The sequence below is a fragment of the Rhinoderma darwinii genome, chromosome 1, assembly GCF_050947455.1.
Source record: "Rhinoderma darwinii isolate aRhiDar2 chromosome 1, aRhiDar2.hap1, whole genome shotgun sequence".
Classification (NCBI taxonomy): domain Eukaryota; kingdom Metazoa; phylum Chordata; class Amphibia; order Anura; family Rhinodermatidae; genus Rhinoderma; species Rhinoderma darwinii.
In genome coordinates this window covers 249,098,729-249,125,419 of record NC_134687.1, presented here as the reverse complement: position 1 = coordinate 249,125,419, position 26,691 = coordinate 249,098,729, and the positions used below count along the sequence as shown (strand labels likewise).

At 44.0% G+C, this 26,691-nt stretch overlaps 1 protein-coding gene across 1 annotated transcript in view; it reads left to right on the top strand.

Moving 5' to 3' along the window:
• The window catches only part of LOC142740775 (neurturin-like), a 37,306-nt gene extending 17,304 nt beyond the window's left edge, over positions 1-20,002 (top strand). The window contains exon 2 of the mRNA XM_075850202.1: positions 18,477-20,002. Within this exon, the coding sequence (XP_075706317.1) occupies positions 18,477-18,910 (434 nt within the window). The 3' untranslated portion in view covers positions 18,911-20,002. The remainder of the gene's footprint in view (positions 1-18,476) is intronic.
• The last annotated feature ends 6,689 nt before the right edge of the window (positions 20,003-26,691 follow it).

The window sequence follows — 26,691 nt, the reverse complement described above, 5'->3', positions numbered from 1 at the left end:
CCTTGAGGGGTGTAGTCTACAAAATGGGGTCACTTTTGGGGGGTTTCCACCGTTTTGCACCCTCCAGGGCGTTGCAAACGCGACATGGCACTGAAAACCAATCCAGCAAAATCTGCGCTTCAAAATCCAAATGGCTCTCCCTCCCTTCTGATCTGTGCCGTGGGTCCAAACAGCAGTTTAGTACCACATATGGGGTATTGCTGTAATCGGGAGAAGTAGCTTTACAAGTTTTGGGGTGCTTTTTATTCTGTGTCCCTTGCAAATATCTTTTTTTTAAATATTTTTTCAGAAAAAAAGTAGATTTTCACTTTCACAGGCAAACTCCAATAAATATAGCAGAAGACCTGTGGGGTCAAGATGCTAACTATACCCCTAGATAAATTCCTTGAGGGTGCAGTTTCCAAAACCGTGTCACTTTGGCAAAAATGGCAAAATGTATTACAAATGAATTGCAGCAAAAAAAAAAAAATTTGTCAATTTCCCCTCTACATTGCTTTAATTCCTGTTAAACGCCTAAAGGGTTAAGAAACTTTCTGAATGCTGTTTTAAATACTTTGAGGGGTGCAGTTTTTAATATGGGGAGATTTATGGGGTCTATCTAGTACATAAGGCCCTCAAAGCCGCTTTAGAACTGAACTGGTCCCTGTAAAAATCGCCTTTTGAAATTTTCTTGAAAATGTGAGAAATTGCTGGTAAAGTACTAAGCCTTGTAACGTCCTAGAAAAATAAAATAATGTTCGAAAACGATGCAAATATAAAGTAGACATATGGAATATGTGAAATAGTAACTATTTTGTGTGATATTACTATCTGTTTTACAAACAGATACATTTAAAATTAGAAAAATCATAATTTTTGCAAATTTTCTCAAAATTTTGGGGTTTTTCACAAATAAGCAATGAATTTATTGACCAAATTTTTCAACTAATATAAATAACAATATGTCACGGGAAAACAATCTTAGAGTCGCTTGGATAGGCAAAAGCATTTCAGAGTTATTACCACATAAAGGGACACATGTCAGATTTGAAAAAATGGGGCTGGTCCTGAAGGCCAAAATGAGCTCGGTCTTGAAAGGGTTAAGCATAAAAATAAATGTCTAGAAATGGGTCTAGAAGAGTCTGATTTGGAAGGCCTTGAAGTGCTTGAGGGGTTGCTCGAGGAATCAAGTAGAGCCCCAGGACAAGGTCCGTTTACTAGACTAAAAATTAAAAGTAGGAAACTGCCGCCAGTTGGAGATTTTACAAATGTTGATCTATTTGTTGAATTGGTGGGAGATGAGTTAATGGCATTGGATCAGGATATGAGTGGAATGCGATATAATGTTTCCCGGTCTGAACATGAGGCTCTGAGTACCTTGGAAAAGAGACAAAATATAGTTTTGAAAGCATCCGACAAGGGTGGGAACATTGTAGTTATGAGTAGGGAGGATTATAAAAAGATATGTAAAGATATACTACTCAATCCTGAGTGCTATACCATCCTCAAAGAGAACCCCACCGCTCAATTTAAGAAGGAGCATTTAGACATCCTTCGAGATGCAAAAAGTAGAGCACTGATTAGTGCTAGCGAGTTTAAAGAGACTCTGTCACCAGATTTTGCAACCCCTATCTCCTATTGCAGCAGATCGGCGCTGCAATGGAGATAAGAGTAACGTTTTTTTTTGTTTTTTTAAACGAGCATTTTTGGCCAAGTTATGACCATTTTAATATTTATGTAAATGAGGCTTTCTAAAGTACAACTGGGCGTGTTTACAGTAAAAGTACAACTGGGCGTGTATTGTGTTCGTTACATCGGGGCGTTTTTACTTCTTTTACTAGCTGGGTGTTGTGTATAGAAGTATCATCCACTTCTCTAAACAACGCCCAGCTTCTGGCAGTGCAGACACAGCGTGTTCTCGAGAGATCACGCTGTGACGTCACTTCCTGTCCCAGGTCCTGCATCGTGTCGGACGAGCGAGGACACATCGGCACCAGAGGCTACAGTTGATTCTGCAGCAACATCAGCGTTTGCAGGTAAGTCGATGTAGCTGATGATCATAAAAAAAGTGAATTACTCCTGTTGCCATAGTAGCAGTCGCCAGCCTTGCCATCGCATGGCAGGCTGCCGATTTGCTATAAACCACTTTGATGAAGCGATCGAATTGGAACGCTGCATCGAAGGGGTTAATGGCAGGAATCGGAGCTAGCTCCGGTTCCTGCCGATACATTGGGGTGTTCGCTGTAACATAGACACCCACTGCTGATGACGCCGGCTCAGCTTCTGAGCCGGAAGCTTAGCCGGCGCCATCTTGCCGATGGTGCCGGAAGCCTTTTAGGCCCCGCTGCCAAGCGGGGCATAGGCGGCTTCCGTTGCTTGCAGATCGGGAGGTAAGTATTAGGCCTCCGATCGCCTTTGCAGTCATCGGCAACCCAACGATCCCGTTGCTGGGGTGCCGGTGCCTAAAAACTCCTCACATGCTGCGATCTCTATTGAACGCAGAATCTGAGGGGTTAATCGGCTGGTCCAGATGCTAGCTCCGGTCCTGGCCGATACCTCAGGGTGCCAGCTGTAACATAAAGGTGGCACCCGTCGGTGATGGTGCGGGCTCAGCTCTTAATGGTACTGCGCTTTGCGGGAAGCCCTTCCCAATTGCGCCGTATGTATACGGCAGATGTCAGGAAGGGGTTAATATGTATTTTAAGAGGCAGTCCTGGGGGCCTTCATTAGGCCCTTGGGCTGCCATGACATCCATCGGCACACCCTGATCGCATTGTGGGGGCGTCAGTGAGCTATTGGAGGGGAGCACACCCCTCTTTCTAACGTCTTAGATGCTGCGATCGTGATTTATTGCAGCTTCTAAGGGGTTAAATTGCCAGAAAAAGCTCAATCGCTGTTCCTGGCCCTTAGTCCCGGGTGTCAGCTTTAATCCACAGCTGACACCAGCTGCGTACGGAGCGGTCTCAGTGGATGGGTGCTATCACGTCGTGGTGCGTGTAGCGGTTACATTTTTTTTCTAATATAGTTACTTTTTAAAGATCTTGAATGGTCCTCATTGCAAATGCGCTCACGTGATGCCGCCCCCATCGGAATTCTGGACTTCCAATGACGTCTCAACTGTTTAGTGTTCTTCTGCCCTTCCAGACGAATGCCTCTTCCGACCGGCTCACTGGATTGTACTGGGCAGGTTTTGCTCTCGATTTTTGCTCTCGGTGCACAGTTTGCTGGGAGAGAGGCGGACTGGAAGCTGTCATAGTAGCAATGGACGCATGTCAACAAACTGCAGCATGTCAACAAATCAAGTTTAGAGCGCTGAAATTACCGGAAAATAAATAAAAGGTATTCAGGGGAGGTTTATGTGTGTAAAATAGAGCAACTGACAGTAAATTAAAATATGTCTTTGATCTCGAAAAACCTCTAACTTTAAGGGTATGTTCACTCACAAACTCAAAAACATCTCAAAATACAGAGCTGATTTTCAGACGTTTTTTAAGCCACTCGCGATTTTTACTGCGTTTTTTACGCCCGTTTTTGGAACTTTTTTCGATAGAGTCAATGAAAAACGGCTCCAAAACCGTCCAAAGTAGTGACTTGCATTTCTTTTTAGTGGCCATTTTGTTACGCGTAAAAAAATGCTGCGAAAAACGTTCCGTCGGAACAGAACGCCATTTTCCCATTGAAATCAATGGGCAGATGTTTGGAAGTGTTCTGCTTCCGATTTTTCGGCGTTTACAGCCCGAAAAAAGGGCGAAAATAAGCCGTGTGAACATACCATCAGAGTGCAGAGGTCATTCACAGTCTCTGCTGGCAAACTCTTATTTCCTGCTCTACACAAATTCCACGGCAGCAGAACGGCTGCAACTCTTAGGGCCTCCTGCCCACAGCTGTTGCAGGGCCTGTGCCTGCCAGGCAAATAAAATTTAGGGATGCAGGGGGCCCTGGTGCTAGCGACAGCCACATTAACTTATAGCTGTGTCCTCAGGACACAGATACAAATGAATATTATAGGCTGCAGGCCACATTAGGCCTGAAGCCTATAAGGCACTGGGAAGACTCCCTGCGCAGGCCGGCGTAATGACGTAACTGTATCACGCTGGTCTGCATATGCATCCCGCCCGGAGGCAGTGCATCTCTCCATCCGTCACGGGAACGGGGCTAGGTAAGTACAATTTAAAAAAAAAAATTGGTGGTTGTCTGGCAATATTCGGGGGGGGGGGGGAGTGGCTGTGTAGCACTATATACAAGGGGGGTGCGCTGTGTAGCACTATATACAAGGGGGGCGGTGCTGTGTAGCACTATATACAAGGGAGGCGGCGCTGTGTAGCACTATATACAAGGGGGGGTGGCACTGTGTAACACTATAGACAGGGGGGGCGGCGCTATATAGCGCTATACACAGCAGGGGCACTGTGTAGCACTATATACAAGGTGGGTGCTGTGTAGCTCTATATAAAAGGGGAGGCTGTGTAGCACTGTATACAAGGGGGGGCTGTGTACTATTTACAAGGGGGCGCTGTGTAGACCAATATACAAGGGGGCGGCTGTGTAGTACTATATTTAACGGGAGGAGCGCTATGTAGCACTATATACAAGGGGACTGTGACGCTGTGTAGCACTATATACAAGGGGGGCGGCGCTGTGTAGCACTATATAAAATGGGGGGCATCGCTGTGTAGCACCATATACAAGGGGCGGTGCTGTGTAGCACTATATACAAGGGGGCGGCACTGTTTAGCACTATAGACAGGGGGTGGCGCTGTATAGCACTATATACAACGGGGGAGAGCTGCCTAGCACTATATACAAGGGGGGCGCTGAGTAGCACTATATACAAGGGGAGGCTGTGTAGCACTATATACAAGGGGGGCTGTGTAACACTATATACAAGGGGGCGCTGTGTAGCACTATATGTAAGGGGAGGTTGTCTAGCGCTATATACAAGGGGGGCTGTGTAGCACTATTTACAAGGGGGCGCTTTGTAGCACTATATACAAGGGGGCGGCTGTGTAGTACTATATTCAATGGGGAGAGTGCTGTGTTGCACTATATACAAGGGGGGGTCAGAGCTGTGTAGCACTGTATACAAGGGGGGTGATGCTGTGTAGCACTATATACATTGGGGGGCAGCGCTGTGTAGCACTATATAAAAGGGGTGCAGTGCTGTGTAGCACTATATACAGCGGGGGTCACTGCGTAGCAATAAATACAAGGGGAAGCTGTGTAGCACTATATACAAGGGGGCGGCTATGTAGCACTATATACAATGGGGGGGCGCTGTGTAGCACTATATACAAGGTGGCGCTGTGTAGCACTATATACAAGGGGAGGCTGTATAGCACTGTATACAAGGGGGTGGCTTTATAGTACTATATTCAATGGGGGAGCCCTGTGTAGCACTATATACAAGGAGGGGCAGAGCTTTGTAGCACTATATACAAGGGGGTGTGACGCTGTGTAGCACTATATACATGGGGGCGGCGCTGTGTAGCACTATATACAAGGGGGGTAGCGCTGTGTAGCACTATATACAAGGGGGCGGTGCTTTGTAGCACTATATACAAGGGGGGCGGCGCTGTGTAGCACTATATACAAGGGGGGTGGCGCTATGTAGCACTATAGACAGGGGGCGGCACTGTATAGCACTATATACAACGGGGGGGGGGGCGCTGTGTAGCACTATATACAATGGGGCACTGTGTAGCACTATATGCAAGGGGAGACTGTGTAGCAATGTATACAAGGGGGGCTGTGTAGAACTATTTACAAGAGGGAGCTGTGTAGCACTATATACAAGGGGGCGGCTGTGTAGTTTTATATTCAACGGGGGGAGCGCTGTGTAGCACTATATACAAGGGGGGGCAGAGCTGTGTAGCGCTATATACATGGGGGCGGCACTGTGTAGTACTATATACAAGGGGGCGGCACTGCGTAGCACTATATACAAGGGGGGCGGTGCTGTGTAGCACTATATACAATGGGGGGCACTGAGTAGCAATATATTCAAGGGGAGGCTGTTTAGCACTATATACAAGGGGGGCTGTGTAGCACTATATACAAGGTTGGCGCTGTGTAGCACTATATACAAGGGGGCGGCTGGGTAGTACTATATACAACGGGGGAAGCACTGTGTAGCACTATATACAAGGGGGAGCGCTGTGGAGCACTATATACAAGGGGGGGCTGTGCGGCATTATATACAAGTTGGGGAGTGCTTTGTAGCACTATATACAAGAGGGGGCCCTGTGTAGCATTATATACAAGGGGTGGCGGTGCTCTGTAGCACTATATACAAGGGAAGGCACTGCGAAGCAATAAATACAAGGGGAGGCTGTGTAGCACTGTATACAAGGGAGGCTGTGTAACACTATATACAAGGTGGGCGCTGTGTAGTACTATATACAAGGGGGCGGCTATGTAGCACTATATACAATGAGGGGCGCTGTGTAGCACTATATACAAGGGGGGCGCTGTGTAGCACTATATACAAGGGGAGGCTGTGTAGCACTGTATACAAGGGGGGGCTGTGTAGCACTATTTACAAGGGGGCGCTGTGTAGCACTATATACAAGGGGGCGGCTGTGTAGTACTATATTCAATGGGGGGAGCGCTGTGTAGCACTATATACAAGGGGGGCAAAGCTGTGTAGCACTATATACAAGGGGGGGGTGACGCTGTGTAGCACTATATACATGAGGGGCGGCGCTGTGTAGCACTATATACAAGGGGGGCGACGCTGTGTAGCACTATATACAAGGGAGGTGGCACTGTGTAGCTCTATATACATGGGGAGGCGCTGTGTAGCACTATATACAAGGGGGGCGGCGCTGTGTAGCAATATATACAACGGTGGGTGCTGTGCAGCACTATATACAAGGGGGGCGCTGTGTAGCACTATATGCAAGAGGAGGCTGTGTAGCACTGTATATAAGGGGGGCTGTGTAGCACTGTATATAAGGGGGGCTGTGTAGCACTATTTACAAGGGGGCGCTGTGTAGCACTATATACAAGGGGGCGACTGTGTAGTACTATATTCAACGGGGGGAGCGCTGTTTAGCACTATATACAAGGGGGGCAGAGCTGTGTAGCACTATATACAAGGGGGGTGACGCTGTGTAGCACTATATACATGGGGGGCGGCGCTGTGTAGCACTATATACAAGGTGGCGGCGCTGTGTAGCACTATATATAAGGGGGGCAGTGCTGTGTAGCACTATATACAATGGGGGGCACTGTGTAGCAATATATTCAAGGGGAGGCTGTGTAGCACTGTATACAAGGGGGGCTGTGTAGCACTATATACAAGGTGGGCGCTGTGTAGCACTATATACAAGGGGGCGGCTGGGTAGTACTATATACAATGGGGGGAGCACTGTGTAGCTCTATATACAACGGGGGAGCGCTGTGTAGCACTATATACAAGGAGAAGTTGTGTGGCATTATATACAAGAGGGGGAGTGCTTTGTAGCACTATATACATGAGGGGGCCCTGTGTAGCACTATATACAAGGGGGGAGCGCTGTGTAGCACTATATACAATAGGATGGGGGCTGTGTGGCACTAGATAAAGGGGGGCTGTATAACAATATATACAAAGGGGCGCTGTGTGGCACTATATACAAGGGCGAGCACTGTGTAGCACTATATACAAGGGGGGCTGTGTAGCACTATATACAAGGGGGGCACTGTGTGGCACTATATACAAGGGGGGCGCTGTGTGGCACTATATACAAGTTGGGGGCTGTGTGGCACTTTATACAAGGGAGTGGGGCTGTGTGGCACTATATATACAAGGGGGGCAGTGTGGCACTTTATATACAAGGGAGTGGCACTATATAGAAGGGAGGGGGCTGTGTGCCACTATCTACTAAGGGGAGGTTTTGTGGCACTATATATAAGGGGGGAGGACTGTGGCGCTATCTACAAGGGGCACAAAGGGGGGCATTACGGCTGTGGTGGCACAAGGGGGGCACGGTTACTGATGGGGCACTTTTATTGTGTCGAGCATTGAGGGATCCTTATTACCATCTTGGGCACTGTAGATTACGAGTTTGTTTAGAGGTTGGGGTATAGTTGTGGTGGGTGCTTAAAAAGCGAGAAACCAATATGTCTGTGTGTTAAATTCTGCAGAGACGAGTCGTGGCTGAAATAAGTTGTCACCGTCGTCTGGGCCGGATGGAAAAAAAAGGGAAAGTGAATGACTCTAATCAGAGAAAACTTCATCTGTGAGTCACTATATCTAAATGTGCTGTAATCACTTATATAGTCTGCAGAGCTCCTGTGTATAACTAGCCTTTACCACTATATGGTCACTACATGTTGGTAATATTGGTCTTTGTATAGTGGTTTTTATTCAGTAACAGTATATAGTTATGGTGTGGAGGTATTATTCAGTAACAGTATGCAGGTAATATTTAATCTGGTATAGTGGTATGATTTAATAACTGTATATGTATATAGATAATTCTTTTGTTTGACAGAGGGGACTTATGCTTTGGGGCTTCCAACACTCCTGGACGTGCTAGAAATCAGTGATGCAGTTCTCTGCACACCGCCTTCTGAATTGAGTGCATTATTGATACAGTAAGGGTGAGTTCACATCTGCGTCGGGGTTCCGTTGATGGCTTCCGTTAGACTTTTCCGTCAGGGGAACCCATGCACGCAAACTAAACGGAAACAATAGCTTTCGTTTGCATTACCATTGATTTCAGTGGTAATGCTTCCTTTGCAAATGGTTTCCGTTTGTGTCCATTCCGTAAGGTTTCAGTTTTTTCGACGGAATCAATAGCGCAGAGTAATTTTATCCAGGTGGAAACTGTTAATGGGTTTTAAAAGGGGTTTATGGTTCTTGGATATGATGATGTAGGTAGGTTAGTAGATTATTGGATTAGAGAGTATCTAATTAATAAAAGAGTATCTAATTAATAAATATGATTTTGAGATGGGTGGTCTTAAAAGTTGTTGAAGGTGTTAGACTAATTTGTGGAAGGTGTAAGAAATTGTTTTGATGGAAGTGAATGCCTGATTGAGGTTGTAAAGCACATAGAATTACAATGTACCTCCCTAGAGCCAACCTCTTGATCTACATGTATCTGTTACCCAGACCCTATCTGGTGGTTTTAATTTAAAGTACTTGGGAATGTTCTCCTGCATTGCAGGAAACAGTATTCCTTTGATCAAGATCTCATACCATTTTCATAGACATGCGAACCCTTAACTCCTTCTTAGTTATCAGTGCGCATAGAGTTTTACTTCTAAAATGTTTCCTCTTATTTATTTGAAAAATCCTTCAGCACAAAATGGCAAGAGTAGGGTTAACCACTTCACACAGTTCTTTCTCTTTTACTCCCAGATGTAACTTTACAGTGCAATTTCATTTTACACCTGGGAATAATAAATGAAAGCTAATAATTTTTATGCAGTGGATCTGCATATTTCCTGGATAATAAATTCAGTATTTTATGACACTGGAATAAAGTATTTGTAGGATTTCAATATTGAGGTGTAAAGTTGACACTAGGAGATGAAGGGGGTGATAAAGAGAGCAATAACATGAGTTACAAGGATACATTACGCTGAGCACAAGAAGTTACAATACAAAGTTATAGGGTGTAATAATGTGGTTAATAGAAAGAGTCTGTATGAAACACCTATGGGTAGGGATATATGAGGGGACAGGCAGAGCAGTACAAAGCTATTGAGAACTTGATTACAGAAATCAATATTAACAGTTACAGAAGGAGAATACTGAGTGATAGAATAAACCAAAAAGAAAGAGGACATCGTAGAACCTGAAAAGTAAGTACAAATGAATTACAGTGTTAGGCCTCATTTACACGAGCGTATTATACGCGCGTGCGACGCGCGTGCTTTTCACGCGTGTCGTACGCACCTATAATAGTCTATGGGGCTGTTTAGACGATGCGTGAATTTTGCGCTGCGTGAGTGCGTTGCGTAAAACTCACGACATGTTCTATATTCTTGCGTTTTTCACGCAACACGCACCCATTGACTTCAATGGGTGCGTGAAAACAACGCATGCCACACGGACGGTCCTGCGTTGCATGCGCGAAAATCACGCAAGAGCTGTCAAACTCCTGAATGTAAACAGAAAAGCACCACGTGCTTTTCTGTTTACAAACATCCAAACGGAGTGTCAAATTCGAGATGAGCGCACCGAACTTCACCGGGTTCGGCCAAACTCGTTTTGACCGAAACCGGTAAAAAATGTTCGGGTACGCGACGTCAGGAGACAGTCACTGTCCACGGTGCTGAAAGCGTTAAACTGGCTCAGCACCATGGACAGTGACTTCCGCTCCGAAAATCCATGAACCTGTAAAAAAAAAAAGACGTTCTGACTTACCGATAACTCCGGTCCGACCTCCCGGGATGACAGTTTAGTCCAAGTGACAGCTGCAGCCAATCACAGGCCAAGCACAGGCTGCAGCCAATCACAGGCTGCAGCGGTCTCATGGACTGCGGCGTCATCCTGGGAGGTGGGGCCGGATGACAAGAGAGGGACGCGTCACCAAGGCAACGGCCGGGAGCCCGGACTGGGGGAAGCAGGAAGTTCTTGGTAAGTATGAAATTTTTTTTTTATTCACAGGTTGGTGTATATTGTGTTCGGCATTCACTGTCGAGGGTGCTGAAAGAGTTACTGCCGATCAGTTAGCTCTTTCAGCACCTTGGACAGTGACGGGCGTCGACTAGCCTCATCTCTATGATGGCGGCTGCGTGAAAATCACGCAGCCGCGCATCATACACGGATGACACACGGAGCTGCCAAGTGCCTTTTGCGCGCGCAAAACGCAGCGTTTTTTGCGCGCGCAAAACGCACACGCTCGTGTAAATGAGGCCTAACTGTGAATGTTTCATCTGTGTAGTATTAAAGGGGAATTGATCAGCAGCCAAGAGCACACCTTAAATGAACAAATCATCAGAACAATGCACTCTAAGGCCACGTTCAGACATGGCGGAATGGCTGGTGACAGTCCGCAGTGGAATTCTGCAGCAGCCATTTTTTACATTTGTTTCTATACATTTTTAGTTAACTGAGTTCAGACATTGCGGAAAATAACTGTGTGGAAATTAGGCTGCGGTGCAGAATTTTCCCTCCGCAGCATGGTCATTACATTGCGGAGAAAAAGCGGAATTTCACTGCGGATTTCAGCCTTTGCGAATCCGCAAAGGCTGAAATCTGTGGCTAGTCCGCTGTGATATCTGCAACGTCTGAATTACCTGTCAAATATGCAAATGTTGGTGCAGATTCATTGTGTAATTGCCAAAATCTGTACCAACATTTGCAGCAAAAAAAAATCTGCCACGTCTGAACGTGGCCTTAGGGTATGTTCACACGGCAAATTAAAAAAGGCTGTAAAATCAGGAGCTGTTTCCAAGGGAAAATAGCATCTGATTTTCAGCCGTTTTTTAAGCCTCAAACGTTTTTTGATGCGTTTTTTGCGGCCGTTTTTAGAGCTGTTTTTCTATTGACACAATGAAACACTGCTCAAGAAGTGACATGCACTTCTTTTTATGGGGCGTTTTTTTACAAGCTATTTTTTCAAACGCCCGCATAAAAAAAAACGCCCTGTCGGAACGAAACGAGGTGAAATCAATGGGCAGAAGTTTGGAGGCGTTCAGCTTTTCTTGAATATTAAAATAGAGCTAAAATTTCAAATGATAAATGAATATCAGTGCTATATTGTGGTGAAATAACAATATATATTTGATAATGACACCAAAACATCTTTCTACAAGCTGGAATGTCAGTCTTTCCTTTCCTGAGGATCAGGGGCGTAACTAGGAAAGACTGGGCCCCATAGCAAACCTCGCCTGGGTATCACACAACCCCCCTTGTAGATAGTGCCTCACTATAGATTCCGCCACACAACTCCCCCCAATAGATAGCACCATACAGCCCCCTGTAGATAGCGCCATACACAGCCCCCTGTAGATAACGCCATACAGCCCTCCCTCTGTAGATAACGCCATACAGCCCTCCTGTAGATAACGGCATACAGCTCCCCTGTAGATAATGCCATACAGCCCCCCTGTAGATAATGCCATACAACCTTCCTTGTAGATAACACCATACAGCCCCCTGTAGATAACGCCATACAGCCCCCTGTAGATAACGCCATACAGCCCCCCCTTCTGTAGATAACGCCATACAGCCCCCCCCCCATAGATAATGCCATACAGCCGTCCCCCTGCAGATAACGCCATACAGCCCCAAACCCCCCTTGTAGATAATGCCATACAGCCCCCTGTAGTTAATGCCATACAGCCACCCCTTAGATAACGTCAAACAGCCCCCTGTAGATAATGCCATACAGCCCCAAACCCCCCTGTAGATAACGCCATACAGCCCCCCTGTAGATAACGCCATACAGCCCCCCTGTAGATAACGCCATACAGCCCTCCCCTGTAGATAACGCCACACAGCCACCCTGTAGATAACGCCATATAGCCCCCTGTAGATAACGCCATACAGCCCCCCTGTGGATAACGCCATACAGCCCCCCCTGTAGATAACGCCATACAGCCCCCCCTGTAGATAACGCCATACAGCCCCAAAACCCCCTGTAGATAACACCATACAACCCCCTGTAGAAAAACGCCATATAGCCCCCCACTGTAGAGAAAGCCATACAGCCCAAAACCCCCTGTAGATAACGCCATACAGCCCCCCTGTAGATAACGCCATACAGCCCCCCTGTAGATAATGCCATAAACCCCCTCCCCCCCCAAAAAAACGACCTACAGTTTGTCCTACAAAAGAGATGTATCCCCTATCCACAGGATAGGGGATACATGTAGGATCGCTGGCAGCGATAAGGAGAACGGGGAACCGAAAGTCCCCCGAAGTTCTTCATGACAAACCTCGGACTTCCAGGGTCTGCGAAGTTCAATAAAAATGGAAGGAGCGCTGGTAACGTATGCGCAGAAGCGCGACTGGTGCACAATTAGTTCTCCTTATCGCTGGGTGTCCCAGTGATCACACATGTATCCCCTATCCTGTGGATAGGGGATGCATGTCTTTTGTAGGAACAACCCCTTCAGTGGCGTCGCGCTGTAGCAGCCATAGCAGATGCTAGCGGAGCCTCCGGCCATGGGAGGGTCTTATGCTGCGGGCCCCGCAGCAGCCGCTACGGCTACTACAGCGGTAGTTACGCCACTGCTGAGGATGTGTTTTCAAATTTAGCAAATTCCAGTGTAATATCATTGGAACACATGTTATATGGGTATTATTTTATTTTTTTACACACTAACATAGGTTAAAAAAAGACGCAGGTCCATCAAGTTCAACCTTTCTCAATTAATAACACGTCATGCAGGATTTATTATAATCCTCAATGCCATTTGTCAGTAAATAAACATCTAGCCTTTTTTAAATGCTGTCATTGTATCTGCCATTACTACCTCTTGGGTTAGGGCATTCCATGGGTTGACTACTCTAAGGGTATGTAGTGGTTCAGAATGCACTGGACCAAGGCAGGTGCACGAATAGGGTCCCAACCCAATCGTATTTGAAGAAGTATTCGGCACACAAAATGTAGTTTTTAATTGGCGCCAAAACAAGCGGTTAGCCGCCATACAGATAATAGCGCCGAACCCCTGGATATTTCAGGAACCAGTGGAACTAAGTGCCTGATGAAGATCTCCTGACCGAAACGTCGCACGCACTAAGCCTCTGGCATCAAATACAATCAACCTAAAGAATTTAAATACTCTAATGGTATGTTCACACGACCTCTTTTCAGATGTAATGGAGGCGTTTTACGCCTCGAAACACGCCTGAAAAGACGTCTCCAATACATCGGAAAACATCTGCCCATTGCTTGCAATGGGTCTTACGATGTTCTGTGCAGACAAGCTGTCATTTTACGCGTCGCTGTCAAAATACGGCATGTAAAATGACGGCTCGTCAAAAGAAGTGCAGGACACTTCTTGGGACGTTTTTGGAGCCGTTTTCTCATAGACTCTATTGAAAACAGCTCCAAAAACGGACGTAAAAAACGATGTGAAAACGCTGCGAAAAACGCGCAAAATACGCGAGTTGCTCAAAAAACTTCTGAAAATCAGGTGCTGTTTTCCCTTGAAAACAGCTCCGTATTTTGAGACGTTTTTGACTCTGCTTGTGAACATACCCTTACTGTAAAGGACCCTTTCCTATATTGATGTTTGAAACGCAATGAAGTTCCCCTGGCCCTCTGTAAATTCCTCTAAAAGAAAAAATCATGTGCTAGTTCTTTGTAGAGACTAGAGATGGGTGAACCTATTTGGCACTGATTAAATTTGGTTAGAATTTCCCATAAGTTTCGGATTCGCCAAAATTCAAGACTTTTGAGATTCGCGATGCACAAATTGGCAAAATGGCGGCCGCCAGCGAGTGCCAGCTGACACTATATAGATTAGAGCAATAAAAAGAGGGAAAAAGAGAAGATTAAAAAAAGAAAATACTGTACTCACCACCTCCCCTGGTTTCCCATAGTGACGCGTTCCTGCCGGCCTCCTGAAATGGCATTGTTTTGTCCCATGTCACCGCTGCAGTCTGTGATTGACTGCAGCAGTCACATGGGACAATAAGACATTATCTCAGGGGGCCAACAGATGAGATGATGTTGTTGTTTTCCATGTGACCGCTGCTGTCAAACACAGCGGTCATATGGGACAAAATTATGTCATCTCAAAAAGTCGGCAGGGATGCATCACTATGGAAGAACAGGGGAGGGTGGGTATGGGATTTTTTTTTTTTTTAGGGTGGAATTGCAACTGCCCCGATTGCCCTGTTTAACTCTATGATGTCTTCTAGGACTGTATCCAACTTGGATACAGTCATAGAAGACATCAGAAAGTTAGACAGGGTAATGGGGGCACTTGCAACTCACAGAAAATTTATTTCGGCCTGAGAGAGACCTTTCATCCCATTTAATAATCTAGCAGCCTGCTTTTGAACTCTCTAAAGCTCTCCTTTATCCTTTTTACAGTGTGGAGCCCAAAACGAAATCCTATATTTCAATATTTATGATGTGGCCTTACTAGGGATTTATAGGGGTAACATTACATTTTAATCATGGGTTTTTATCTCTCTATTTATATACCTTAACATTTTATTTGCGTTTGCAGCTGATAAGATATGTGTCTCACATAATAGGAAAAAAAACTCTGTGATGAACATACATTTAGGAATATTAAGCATGCAGTTGAAATATCAAGACCTTTGTAGAGATCTTTTGTTCAACTGTTAGAATCTCTGTTGTCATCCGTCTGTTTTCTCACACAAAAGGATAGCTACAATAAATAAACAGACAATAAAGCTGCCTATATATATATTACAATAAACTAGCTAAGAAGTGATTTTGTGTACTACGTTATTGTTTCCATTAAAAAAACTGAAACTTTACAGAATTTATTATCAATGGTAATGCAAACGGAAGCTATACTTTCTGTTCGGTTTTCCGGTTTTCTGTTTCTCTGACGGAATAGATGAACGGAAACCCCAAACGGAACCCAACGCTGATGTGAATAGGCCCTAAATGGTTACATTTTAAGATTTCTGTAAACAATATGCATGAATTCAATTATTGTTTTCAGCAATTATTTAATATGTAAAAATCAATCTTATGGCACGACAATTAATAAAATGTGGACAACACTGCCTACACGACATATCGTCATTTTACTTATATGACCTGGCCAGTGACTAGTATTCTGTCTAACTTAAGCAATTTTCAAAGGTCATGGTTATGATCATTCCAAACTTACAATATGAATCCAGTCTCCAGTATTAAAGAGAAATTCTTTAGGGCCAATTCACAGTTTTATGGTGCTGATTTTGACTGGGAAACCGCATCAGAATCAGTGCCAAAAAACGTCCGAAACTGCCTCCCATTGATTTCAATGGGAGACTGAGGCGTTTTTTTTTCTGCGCCAGCTTTTAGCCGCTCGCAGAAAAAAAAAGTGGCATGTTCTCCGCCTCTGACCTTTCATTGAAATCAATGGGAAGCGGAGAAAGCATTTTTTCGCAGCGTTTTTTGCCCGCAGCCCTTGATGGCCGTGGGCGAAGTGCAGGCACAAAGGTGCAGGCAGGTCAAAATCTGCCTCAAAATTTCTGAAGGAATTTTGAGGTTGATTTTTTTTTGCCTGCAAATTCCACTGTGTGAACTAGGCCTTTTTGCCAAGGATTCCGACACGGTTTCCGCGTCAAAATCAGCACAAAAAAAAAACTGTGTGAACTGGACCTTAAGTGTAAACAGCATTAGGATTATTTTTAGATGTCTAAGTGCAAAAGTTTGCTACTTTGTGCAGTTATGCTATAACATATAATACACACACACACGTAGCCCAAAAATCTACTTTTGATATATATATATATATATATATATATATATATATACACACAGTGCTATAGTAAAGCACTGTACAGTAAAGTAAAATTACACTGATACTTTCAGAGCATCAAGGAAAGATTGCCATAAAAAAATACAACAGAGCTAAATATAAAACAGTAAATGAAGCAAAAAAAAGCCGTGTATGATGACTACTTAAAAACACACACATTGCATGCCAATATATCCTGTAATATAAATATGTGCACACAGCAATGTGCCAATAAACCAAACAAACATATTTAGAAAGCAATTGTATCAATTATTCTAAACACAATATATCAGATGCCAACACAACAGTTGTGAGTAAATTGTAAATATGCCACCACATACTATATAATATGCCAAACGTGCCACTGCATAAAGTCTGCCCTTAAAGTAAGAGGTCAGAAGAAAAAAATTAACATAAGCATATACATATTGTATCTCTATAAATAGGACATATCAACCAGTTGCTAACCTAGTGAGTAATTTCCCATCTAAAGAGATTAAACGGTCATTACTTATCCATAGCTATACTTTATTGATTATGCACACGTCAGTATTCTGGTCAGTATTTTGCTTCAGTATTTGGAAGCCAAAACTAGGAATGGGTCCAAAACACGGAAGAGGTGCAAATCTTTCCATTAGGGCGGGTTCACACGTGGCGGAATTTCACTTAAATTCCGCTGCGGACACTCCGCAGCGTTAATCCGCAGCGGTGCCGTTTGTCCATTGACTTACACTTTAATTTAGCAGTGTTCGTTTAGACGAGGCGTAAAATTCCGCTGCGGAGCATAGGCTGCGGAGCGGAATTTGGTGTCCGCAGCATGCTCTGTCTGTTGCGGAGCAGTGGCGGACTCATGGCGGAATTTCTCCATTGACTTCAATGGAGAGTCAAAATTCCGCAATGAAGTCCGCAGATCTTATGTGTGCTGCGGAGCGTATTGGTTTTACTACCATGACATTTCTTCATTCTGGCTGGACCTATGTATTTCTAGGTCTACAGCCAGACTGAGGAAGTCAATGGGGCTCCCGTAATGACGGGAGCGTTGCTAGGAGACGTCTGTAAATAGTCACTGTCCAGGGTGCTGAAAGAGTTAAGCGATCGGCAGTAACTGTTTCTGCACCCGGGACAGTGACTACCGATCTCAATATACATGTATCTGTAAAAAAACATATAAGTTCATACTTACCGAGAACTCCCTGCGTCTGTCTCCAGTCCGGCCTCCCAGGATGACGTTTCAGTGTAAGTGACGGCTGCAGCCAATCACAGGCCAAGCACAGGCTGCAGCGGTCACATGGACTGGCGCGTCATCCAGGGAGGTCGGGCTGGATGCCGAAAGAGGGACGCGTCACCAAGACAACGGCCGGTAAGTATGAAAATCGTTTACTTTCACTAGGGAAAGTGCTGTCCCTTCTCTCTATCCTGCACTGATAGAGAGAAGGGAAGCACTTTTCCCGCAGTCCGCAGCAGCTAGTCCGCATCAATGTACTGCACATTTTGTGCAGATCCGCAGCAGAATCTGCAACGCAGATTCTGTGCGGCATTGATGCGGACAGTTGCGGAGGAAATCCGCCACGTGTGGTCATGCCCTTATAGGTTTTCTCTGTTTATGTTCCACTACTGGTTTCGGCTTCCAAATACTGAAGCAAAATACTGACCAGAATACTGACGTGTCCATGAGGCCTTAGCATCCAGATACTAGTTAATAGGACTCAAAAAGAGTTGTGCAAGGCAACTTGGACTTCTAGGTATAACAAATCTAATTTACTGCTAAATGCTATGAGTACTTGATATAATATGAACTCTCTGCTTCAATTTCCTATTTTAGCAGCAACTTGAAGTTTACAATCTATTTAATTTCATATTTCATAAAATGGGGCATACAGCTGACAATGTCAGGTATTACGTCAAACGAAAGAACCATAATTTTCTCAATTGATATATTTTTGCCGAAAAATATCTATAAATTAAATTAAATGGTAGGACAATTCCATATGTGAAAATATGCTGATGATAAAACAAATTACAAAATGGTTCAGACTATTGTAACTTATTGCATTTTAATTTCTTTATTTAATAAAGCTTTTTTCTACCATTGACAGATATTTGTCTTTTGTTTTCAGACACTGCTCTTTTCGAGAGTTATACTCAAGGCGAGATACGAGAACTTGTTTCTACTCTTGTAGAGAGGTACAGCCAATCTATACATTCTGGGGACGACCCAAAAAATGTAGCAAGAATGAAGAGAGCCCGTGCGCGCAAACAGCCTTGTACTATAAAAGAGCTAGAAGTGAGAGTCAGCGAGCTTGGTCTGGGCTACATATCCGACGAAACAGTTCTGTTCCGCTATTGCAGTGGTACATGCGAAGCTGCTGTACGCAACTACGACCTCTCTCTACAGAGCATCAGAGGCAAAAAGAAGATAAAAAAAGAGAAAGTAAGAGCCAAACCTTGCTGCAGGCCTCTAGGATACGATGATGATATTTCTTTCTTGGACGCCAAAAATCATTACCATACCATCAAAGAGGTATCAGCTAAGGATTGTGGCTGTGTTTGACAGGTATCAAGGATGAAACCAAAAAAAGGTTTGTGTCCACTAGAATGAATGTACACACTTCAAATTATAAAGCTTCATCCCATGAAGACAGGAGATCACCAATTTCTACCTCATTGAATTTCATACATTGAGATATGACTAAAAAAAAAAAATGGTTGCAAGTGACTGAAAGAACTAGATGGAATCAAGGAACTGGAGGTTCTATATAATCTGAATGGATGACCATAACTCAAATACAGATCCGGACTTATGTCAGTGAAACATGATAATGAAACATGAGAAGGAGTCAAGCTTTAAGTCTTGCAATATATTTGCATAGCAAGTGGACTGGGCTGATACCCTCTGAGTGAAATATTTATAGGTTCTTCTCTACTTCCTGCAACCAGACGACCTTTCTATTTTCTTTTAACCAAAAAATAGATTTCATCAAATAAATGACGTACAGTGAACTTTTTATCACTTATTCATCCAGATGACCAAATAAAGCAGTCACAGAATATCCGTGCCAAAATTCAAGCTCTGCAACTTTGGACAATGACTTTAAAGTGTGTATCTTCTCTTACTATCACAAGTAGCCTGAAGGCACCAGGTTATCAGCATTATTTAATTGTATACATGTACATTTTGCCTGTAAATGTCAATGAATGCCGAAAGATATGAGTTGATGTATTTTCTGTATTGGTAATATTTATAAGTATTAAATATAGTCAAGAATCTGATTATGAAATGGCAGAATAGAATAATGACCCTTTCATTTATATTTATGTTTAGTAATAAATTAAAGGGGAACTTCCACCCAAATCAAACAATTGGGCCATAGATTAGTAAATCGCTAGTTAGAGCAGAAGCCAAAATTTGGTCATTACTTATTTAATTACAGAGATATTGGAATTTTTCTGACAACCGGAAGTGCGGCCATATAGGTTGTCACTTTTGAATTGTCTTTTCAGTAGCTAATGGTAAAACCATCGCTTTGATATTGGTAGAACGTTCAGACAAAATGAGAGCTGACCTTTAGTTTCTTAGCAGCTACAATATTTAGCAAAAATTATGGTGACACCTGACCATCACACTCATATGATCTTGTGAGACATCCCATTACAAAAGCATGTGCATTAATATGGAGTTGGACCCCCTTTTGCAACTATATCAGGCTCCACACTTCCGGGAAGCCTTTCCACAAGATTTTGAAATGTGTCTGGGGGAATTTGTGTCAAATCAGCCAAGAGCATTTGTAAGGTCAGGCATTGATGTTGAATGAGAAGATCTAGATCACAATCGGCGTTCCAATTCATCCCAAAGGTGATTGATGGGGTTAAGGATAGGGCTCTGTGCGGGCCACTGAATTACCTCCACACAAAACTTGTCAAACCAGAAAATAGCTTTCCCTAAATTGTTGCCACAAATTTGGAAACATAAGATTCTCCTGGCATCCACTAAACCCAGATTCATCCATCAGACCGCCAGATAGTGAAACCTGATCCATCACTCCAGAGAACACGATTCCATTGCTCCAGAGTCCAGTGACGGCGTGCAATACACCATTCCAGCTAATGCTATGATATTAGACTTTTGTGCATATGCTGGAGCATGGAAACCCATTTCATAAAGCTCCCGATGCACAGTTCTTGTGTTGATGTAATTTCCAGAGGCAGCAGCACTGTAGTGAGTGATGCAACAGAGGATAAGCAATTTTACGTACTACACGTTTCAGTAATCCATGGACCAGCTCTGTGAGTTTGCGTGGCTGAGCTTTTGTAACTCCTAGATGCTTGCACTTCACAATAATAGCACTTAGAGTTGACCAAAAAGACCTAATAAAAACTTTTACAAACTGACACGTGACAAAGGTGGCATCCTATGACTGTGCTACATTTAAAAAAATATATTTTTATTTTTATTATGGATGCCAGAGGCTGTATGTGCGACGTCGACGTTTCGGTCAGACAGACCTTCGTCAGTACTGACCACAGCAGCGCTATACACGCATCATTTTGTACCGATCCAGTCCCCAGCACGGCTCAGTGCCCGACGAAGGTCTGTCTGACCGAAACGTCGACGTCGCACATACAGCCTCTGGCATCCATAATAAAAATAAAAATATATTTTTGTAACACAAGCAAGGTGTGCCGAGTACAAATTCTTAACCTATACCCGGGTTGGGACCCTACCTCGAGCACCCAAAGAAACCAGTGCCATCTGAACACAACCATATGTGCTACATTTAAAGTCACTGAGTTCTTCATTTGGATGTGGCTGAAATGCCTGAACTCAATATCAAAGGGTAACTAAACGTTTAAAAAACTTTTTACATGTCAATAGCGATTCAATTTAGCGATCGGTGGGGGTCTCAGTGCTCGGACTCCCACCGATTGCTAAAAATAATCGCTGTGCTGCTTTGTTTCTGATCGGCTTTCCTCAGAACGCCAAGCAGTGTACGGACTCATAGACTTTCAATTAAGCCCATACACCACTCGCTTTCCAAGGAAAGATGATCAGAAACAAAGTGGCACAGCACTCACCTGAGTGCTCAGACCCCCACCGATCAAAACTTCTGGAATGTCAAAACTTTAAGAGTTTAGTTACACTTTAAGAAGGGCTGTCTACATACTTTTGGCCATATAGTGTCATTTAAAAGTGACAACTGATATAGCTGCACTTAACATACAATGTATATATATCTCATTAAGTAGAAACAAACATAGTTACCAAAGTTTGGCTATTATTCTAACGTGTGATTTAATCATATATGGACAATTTTAGGTTTTGGGTGAAAATCCTTTTTAAATGAGTGTATTTACATTGCATTCACTAAAAAAGATATATTTATCTATGCAAACAGTGGAGTATTTACAGACAATCATTTCTTTCTATATACTGTTTAAACAAAGCATACATTTTGTTGATAAGCAATTACTTTGTTAAAACAAAGATTTGGTTTCACCTAATAAAGAAGCTGTCGGTTCTTTTGAAATGTCTGGTTTAGTAATTGCTTATGTTTCCCATGAAATAACAATTCTGGAGCATCTTTCTTCAGAATTCCATACTGCTGCATTGTTCTGTCATTCCTCCTGCAATTGAAAACTGGGGTGTGTGCCTACACAGTTGGCACAATTAGCACTGATTGGACAGTGTCAGGATGTGTAGGGACACACCCCATTGACAAGGGGAATGGCAACACCCAGTTGTTAATTTATTCATACATTTCTAGGAGGAATAACAGAAGAATGGCACAATTCAGAGTTCAAAGAAAATATGCTCCAGAATTGTTATTTCATGAGGAATAAAGCTATTTACTAACATAAAAAAATAAAAAACACAAAAAATTATCTAAACAAAATAATCTTAAAGGGTAACTAAACTTTCTGAAAACTTCTGACATGTCTTAGTGACATGTCAGTAAGTTTTGATGGGTGGGGGTTCCGAGCACTGATACCCCCACCGATTGCTAGAACGAAGCGGCAGAAGCGCTCGGGTGAGCAATGAGTCACTTAGTTTCTGATCGGCTTTTCACGGAAAGCCGAGCAGTTGGTGTACGGGCTCATAGACTTTCTATTGGGTCCCTTTAGCTCAGCTTTCTGGAAAAAGCCAATTAGGAACCAAGCGGATCACCGCTCACCCGAGCGCTTCTGCTGCTTCATTTTAGCGATCGGTGGGGGTCTCAGTGCTCAGACCCCCGCCAATCAAAAGTTCTGACTTGTCACTATGACTTGTCAGATGTTTTCTGAAAGTTTAGTTACCCTTTAACACAGTACAGTAGGAGGTAACAATTTTAAAAATAAAGGAATACATTTGCACTTTCTTAGACAAATTAAAATTAATTTATAACTTTGTTAAATATAAATACTTTAAACAATTTTTACAAAGATTATCAGGTGATTGTGCACAACACTGACATCAAATACCCGGACTGGTAATAATATTCCACATTGAAAACAATAATTCATGCATGTCCAACTATTAAAGCCACCCTCTGGTTTTACCTAAAAATTTAATTTCTAGCTTGGAATGCAGAGTTACCTTACCTGTTGCCCTCCATTTTTGCTTCTTGTGACACCAATCCGCTGATTCCTGGTCCCCCTCTTCTGTCATCCTAGATGGCCCTGGACATCGTTGGTAAGCGGTGCTCATGGCTGCTCACGTGAGCAGCGCTAGCCAATTGGATAGAACTGTGGAGTGTCTCAGACTACTGAAGCACAGTGTGCATTGAGTAGTCTGAGGAGCGCTGCGGCTATCTTGGATGACAGAAGAGGGGGCATGTGAGGCGGCAGATCACAACAAGTGAAATGGAGGGCACCAGGTAAGTTAATGCTGCATACCCCAGCAAGGGTTACATTTTTAGGTAAAACTGGAGGGTCACTTTAAATTCATGTACGTATAGCCATTAATTCATAAGGTATCAATTCATCAATAAGTAAACAAAATGGCAGGACGTGTCTAGTGGGCCTACTGATCATAGACACATAAATGTAAGGAGTGGGTGATTATTATCAGTAGGCTCACTAGACATTCCCTGCCATTTTGGTTACTTTTTGATGAATTGATACTATAGAAATTAATCGTTGTATATACATGAGTTATATTTAATGGTTGTACATACATGAATTACTACTTTCAATGTAAAATGTTATTACCTGTCAATGTACCTGATATAAGTTTTGTGCAGAATCACCTGATGAACTTTGTTTAAAAAAAATGAACTATTTATATTTAATAAAGATATCAATTAATTTTAATTCCTCTACATGGACATGACCTCTTTAAAATTCCACATTTTAGCACAATTTTAGAGTTAAAATGTTATTTAAAAGTTAAGTAACTTTGTAAATACTTTGCTTTATTGTTCTTGCATCATTTTCAAGTTATTTCATGTTGTATTCTCCATTCATATATGTCTCTGCTTTTGATAGTTGTTCAGAGTATGCTGCTTTTGTATTGCTTTCACTGTCAGACATGTGACCTAACATCATAGTTGTAAAGGTATAACTGTCATCTGGGCTCCTTTCTGTGGTAACAGGATTTCAGCTATCACTGATAATAATTGTGTTTGTCTTCGAGAGCTCACAAAGACTCTAACTAATTTATTTGCAGTTTATTAAAATGTATTATTTATAACACCTATAATATATGTATACATAAAATTGCTGCACTATTATTGGTCAGTTCTATAGGATTGATAATTTGACTATTACAATTCTACTAAAACATTGGATAGCTTCAAGTCTACCTAACTTTTCAGGTGACTTTTCAGAATAACTTGTCATGTGTGTACATGAGGAATAACACAATTGTTGGCGATTATATGCATTTTCACGTGTTTTGCTGTGGTTTTTTAGCCGTTGAATGTAATGCAAAAACCGCCGCAAAAAAAACCCGCTCCAAACGAGTGACGTAGGTTGTTTCTGCCTCCATTTGAGCCAGAGTCAGAGGCAGAAACCGCTCAAAGAAAGAGTATGCCGCATTATTTTCTGCGTGCAGCCAAAATTCGCAACGAAAATTTCTGCCTCCCATTGAAATAAATCGGGGCGATTTTGGGCATTTCTTGGCGCTGATTCCAACGCGGTTTCCACGTCAAAATCAGCACCCAAAAAATACTGTGTAAATGACCACATAGCAGAGCAGAATACTGCTCTCCTATCTCTGTCTGTCATGAGGGGGCCCGTGCCCCCGACAAGCCTAGCCCCTCCCATGCCCAGTGGCACCGCTAGCAGCCGTCATGATTTCTACAGCGGTACTGACACCACTACGGGGCCTGCGCCGCTCAGCTCCTAACATTTAGGGGCCGGACAGCACAAGTCCCCTCATGCACGGTGGCATCGCTAGGACCGGAGGGGGCCCTGGTGCTAGCGACAGCCGCAATCTCTTGTAGGGGGGCTGTGTGACACTATACATGGGAGGGGGGCCTGGTGGCACTATATAAAAGGGGGCTTTGTGCCACTTTATGCAAGGGGGGCTGTGTGCCACTATATACAAGGGAGGGCTGTGTGACACTATATACAAGGGAAAGGGGCTGTGTGGCACTATATACAAGGGGAGACTGTGTGGCACTATATACTATCTACTAGGGGGGCAGTATGGCACTATTTACAAGGGGGCTGTGTGGCGCTAGCTACATGGACTGTGTGTGGCAAAATCTACAGGGGACTGTGTGTGGTGCAATCTACAGGGCGCTGTGTGTGGCGCTATCTACAGAGGTCTGTGTGGCACTATATACAAGGGAGGGGGCTGTGGCACTATATACAAGGGGAAGGCTGTGTGGCACTATATACAAGAGAGGGCTGTGTGGCACTACATACAAGGGGACTCTGTGGCACATACAAGGGGGTTGTGTGGCACTATACACAAGGGGGAGCTGTGTGGCACAATATACAAGGGGGGAGCTGTGTGGCACTATATACAAGGGGGGCTGTATGGAACTACTAAGGGGGGGGTTGCGTGGCACTACTAAGGGGGGCTGTATGACACTATTTACAAGGGAGAGGGCTGTGTGGTGCTATCTACAGAGGTCGGTGTGTGGAGCTATCTACAGGGGTCTGTGTGTGGTGCTATCTATAGGGGTCTGTCTGTGGCGCTATCTACAAGGGGCTCTGTGGCACTATCTACTAAGGGGGGCTATGTATGTGGCACTATATACAAAGGGGGCTGTGTGGCACTATATACAAGAGGGGGCTGTGTGGCATTACATACAAGGGGGCTGTGTGGCACTATATACAAGGAGGGGCTGTGTGGAACTATACACAAGGGGTGCTGTGTGGCACTATACACAAGGGGGAAGCTGTGTGGAACTATATACAAGGGGGGCTGTGTGGCACTACTAAGGGGGGGGCTGTGTGGCATTATCTACTAGGGGGCTGTATGGCACTATTTACAAAGGGGAGGGCTGTGTGGCATTATCTACAGGGGTCTGTGTGTGGCACTGTCTACAGGGGTCTGTGTGTGGCACTATATACAGGGGTCTGTGTGTGGTGCAATCTACAAGGGGCTCTATGGCACTATCTACTATTGGGAGCTGTGTGACACTATATATAAGGGAGGGGGCTTTGTGGCACCATATACAAGGGAGGGGGCTGTGTGGCACTATATACAGGGGATCTCTATGGCGCTATCTACTAAGGGGGGGCTGTATGGCACTATATACAAAGGGGGCTGTGTGGCACTATATACAAGGGGGGCTGTGTGGCACTATATACAAGGGGGAGCTGTGTAGCAATATATACAAGGGGGGCTGTGTGGCACTTCTAAGGGGGACTGTGTGGCACTATCTACTAAGGGGGCTGTATAAAACTATTTACGTGGGCTGTTTGGCGCTATCTACATGGGCTATGTGTGGAGCAATCTACAGGGGTCTGTGTGTAGCACAATCTACAGGGGGCTGTGTGTCGTGCTATCTACAGGGGTCTGTGTGGCACTATATACAAGGGAGGGGGCTGTGGCACTATATACAAGGGGAGGGCTGTGTGGCACTATATACAAGAGGGGGCTGTGTGGGACTACATAAAAGGGGGCTGTGTGACACTATATACAAGGAAGCGCTGTGTGGCACTATACACAAGGGGTGCTGTGTGGCACTATACACAAGGGGGAAGCTGTGTGGAACTATATACAAGGGGGGCTGTGTGGCACTACTAAGGGGGGGGCTGTGTGGCACTATCTACTAGGGGACTGTATGGCACTATTTACAAAGGGGAGGGCTGTGTGGCACCATCTATAGGGGTCTGTGTGTGGCACTATCTACAGGGGTCTGTGTGTGGCACTGTCTACAGGGGTCTGTGTGTGGTGCT